A 3,658-nucleotide genomic window follows, 5' to 3' on the forward strand; every position below is an offset into this window, starting at 1 on the left:
CTTAGTGGCCCAGACCAGCTCGAGCCCCGGCTCAGGCGGCAGCACCGGCCCCGGCTTGTCGAAGTCTGTGGCCGACAAGTAGCCGACCTCCCGGTTTTCGGCAAACGCACAAGAACCCTTCAGCGCCGCATACTCCTGCGCGTCCAGCCGCCGCCAGTAACGCTCTGCCCAATGACTCACGTTCTCCGCCTCCCTCCACTTGTCCCAGTTCCAGGCGTCCTTCTCGATCGGCGTCTGGTCGATCGACGTCAGGACGGTCGGCGTCTGCACGGTCGGCGTCTGTTCGATCGGCACTGCTGCGCCGTCGGACACTGCTAGCCAACACGCGGCACACAGCGAGACGTGCTTGCGCTGCGTGATCCGAGTCCTCATCCGTTATTTTTTATACGCCCTCCCGCACGTCAAACAGCACTCCTCCTGATCAGCAGCCAAGGCCACAGGTCAGCAGCTGGATGAGCCAGTCTATCTAAGTGTGTCCATGGAGTCAGTGTCTGCTGTAGTCGGTGTGTAGTCAAAGAATAATTCAGATAGGTTAAACTAACGGGTCAGAATAGCCTAGGAGCAGTGCTGGACTGTCCAGGCTGGAACGAGTTCTGCGGTCGCAAGTGCGTTTAACAGTGCTTCTTTGCGTTCGTGTTGGAATGCCGGCGGGGGTGGCATAGCCTGATCGACGACTTCGGGGGAGAGGTCCAGTTGAAGCAGAGCGTCGGAGATTTCGACCGGGGTCCACGTGCGGAGCACGAAGTCGGCGAGCTTGGCGGGGCAGACTTCCATGAAGTTGATTATGTCCGCTGCGATGCGCAGGTGGTGCGCCTTACCAAAAATAACACCTTTGTGCAGCCCTTGCGTCGCCTCTGCCCACCTGAGGTACGTCGGGACCAGTGCAAGCGCATCCGGCGGCACGATGTACCCTTCGTCCAAGTCGCGTGCATTCAAAAGCAACCTGAGTACTTCACACAGCGGCTGCATAAAATCATTCCGTTCATGGTTAACCTGCGCCTCATGGCTAGCCTGCGCTTTGTAGGTCTGGAGGGACTCGAGCACCTCCGATCTTGTGAGCGGGGGGCCGACCCTGAGGCGCCAGTCGCGGGAGGTTAAGCTGAGACCGTCTTTGTCGGTCACGCGATTGACGGCGAAACGCATGAGTGAGTTCTCAAGGGCTTCCGGGCCGGCGGTTCCATACAGGCGGCACAGCCAGTTGTTCAACGAGACTCGGGACGCCGCGTTGGCCCGACGGGGAAGCCAGTGCCGGCGTTTGTAGCACTCGAGCCCCGCGTGCGCGTTGCCCTCGTACCCGAGTGCGGTGCAGAACTCCGCGAGTGTGCGCACCGGCACACGCGAGTGCCGCAGTTTGCACGCGACCAGCCACGTGTCCGCGCGCAGCGCCGTCGTCGTCGGGTCGGGATCGTATGGCTCGAGCACGGCTTGCACGGCCTCGCGCGCCTTTTGCAACGGCCGCCCCAGCGGGTGCACCAAATACTTGCAGAGCACGGCGGCCACTTCTTCGTAGTCCAGGCCGCAGTGCGAGAGCTGCCAGGGCTGCAGCGTGGCCAGTCGCTCCCGATGCACTCGTCCGAAGAGCCGGTTCAGGGCCTCCACGGCGTTGACTTCGTCGCCGGCGAAAGGCGCCAGCGCCGTGCGTATGTGCGTCGCACATGTCTCCACTGCACAGTTGTGCGCCGCACGCGTGTGCTTTGCGCAGTCGTGCGCCACACCAGTGTGCAGTACGCACATGGTCAAGTGCCGACCGTCGGGCATGCGCGCGAAAGCGGGCGCCGTGACAATCACGGGCTCGCCTTTCACCAAGCCGTCCAGCCGGCGCTCCTGGCGCCAAGGACCTCGCGCCGTACATGGCTCGCCAATGGAGAAACACGGCGCCTTCAGACACTCGAAACGCTCGTCCTCGGGGCTGTAGCGGAGTTCCTCGCGGCAGAAACGTAGCAACCGCTCAAGCGATATCTCCGCACGTTCGAGTTTACAGCCGCCCAGCCAGGCAGTGACCCGCCACTGCGGCGTTTCTAAAGCCAATACCCTCTCCGCAGCCGCCCGCTCCTCATCCGAAAACGACCCAAACGGCTCGTCCAAACGACCCGCCAAAATCGCTGCCAACTCCACGTAAGCCAGGTTACATACACGCAGTTCACTCCCTTTCAGCGGCTGTGCCAACCGAGCGCCATCCGTCTTACTCAACAAATTACGCCACGCTGCCCGACCATGCGTCTTCGCCTCAAGCGTACCCCACCAATCCATCCTCAGGAGTCTTGGCCGCCCTCGCCCCCGCCGGGGCCTCGTCGCCCGCCCCGCTGTCGGCACCACAACAAACTCGGGCTCCGGTACAACAAACTCGGGCTCCGACTCCGGGGCATCTAACTCCGGTGAAGCCAGCTCACGCGGCTCTCCGCGTCCACGAGACACGGCCGAAGGGCCGGGGGTCATCGCCACCACTATGGACACCCAGTTCGACGACCTTTTCCACTCCAGCCGCACAGTCCGCATTTTACGTCTCGAAACTACCCAGTCAGGCCTACCCACTCAGGCCTACCCAAAAGCCGGAGCCAGGTCGGGCTGACGACAGTCACTGTGTCGAGCGCCTGTTTGGTCGCTAGCGGTTCTTTGTCGATATCGCCGACCCACGTCATACCGCAGCAGCTTAAAGCTTAGTTTTACCTTCACGAACGGTTCTGCGCCAACCCCATTTGCAAATGCCGATCAAAACGCCTCTGTGGCGACGTCGTACCATTTTTGTTGCAGCTTTAGGTTTGCGGTGTGGTGGTTGTGATCTGACTTGTGGTGTGGTGTTGTGATGATCTGGGCGGGCTAGGGTCGGTGACTGCCTTTCGGCTAGCTTGCAGTACAGTAAAGTTGGTTGTCCGTGGAGTGGGCTTCGTGGGCAGCGTTGAAATATTTTTTTCAGCTAGTTTGTTGATGGTGGCTACGAAGCCTACGGCGGAAGACCTACGGCGGCCTTTTGGAGTGGAACCGGACGTATTGGAGTGGGTGGTGGAGACCGGGTGGAGCAAGGCGTTGGTGTCCTGCGGTTTGAGTCCAGAGACAACCTTGTATGCGAGTTTTACGGAAGTGACATTGGGACTGAAGAATTGTTTTCGGTATTTACAGCACATTGTGCCAGCGCCGGAGGAGAACTGGTACGTTGCGGTGTTCCACAATTACGACTTGAACGAGGATGGTTACATCGACTTTGAGGATTTTAAGGACATGGTTTACAAGTATCATAACCATCATGCCCACCGGAACTTGCGCCATCACCGCCAGAAGCAAAAGAAGGCCGCCGCTGGCAGCCCCGGCAACGACCGACAAGTCTCACCTCTCAACCGCATGATGGCTGATGCCAAGGCACGCGATCAGGCCCTTGGCATCACCCGCCAGGCCGCCGTCGAGGGACCTCAGTTCGCATCACACATCGTCTTCCCCCTACACCAAGACGCCTGCCAAGTGTTCAGAGACTACACCTTCGGCTCCGATGCAGGCGCCGGCGCGTTCGGCAAAGTTCAAGTAGTCACTCACAAAGCCACCGGTGCACGCCGCGCCTGCAAAACCGTCGTCGTCGCGCGCCCAAGACAGTGGGATCTCATCCTCCAAGAAATACAGATCATGAAACAGCTCAACCATCCAAATATTCTACGTGTAATACCCCCCC

At 60.1% G+C, this 3,658-nt stretch overlaps 2 protein-coding genes across 2 annotated transcripts; one reads left to right on the forward strand and one right to left on the reverse strand.

Annotated features, from left to right (window-relative positions):
* Positions 1-555: 555 nt before the first annotated feature.
* GNI_109110 (hypothetical protein) lies at positions 556-2,250 on the reverse strand (the record flags this gene model as incomplete). Its single annotated transcript, XM_011133147.1, has 1 exon — positions 556-2,250. One exon carries the CDS (start codon positions 2,248-2,250, stop codon positions 556-558), a length of 1,695 nt encoding a protein of 564 aa, XP_011131449.1.
* A 675-nt stretch (positions 2,251-2,925) lies between these two features.
* Positions 2,926-3,649, forward strand: GNI_109120 (putative calmodulin-domain protein kinase; the record flags this gene model as incomplete). Its single annotated transcript, XM_011133148.1, has 2 exons — positions 2,926-3,581; positions 3,622-3,649. 2 exons carry the CDS (start codon positions 2,926-2,928, stop codon positions 3,647-3,649), a joined length of 684 nt encoding a protein of 227 aa, XP_011131450.1.
* Between the last annotated feature and the right edge of the window lie 9 nt (positions 3,650-3,658).

The sequence above is a fragment of the Gregarina niphandrodes genome (genome assembly GCF_000223845.1).
Source record: "Gregarina niphandrodes unplaced genomic scaffold scaffold00024, whole genome shotgun sequence".
NCBI lineage: Eukaryota > Apicomplexa > Conoidasida > Eugregarinorida > Gregarinidae > Gregarina > Gregarina niphandrodes.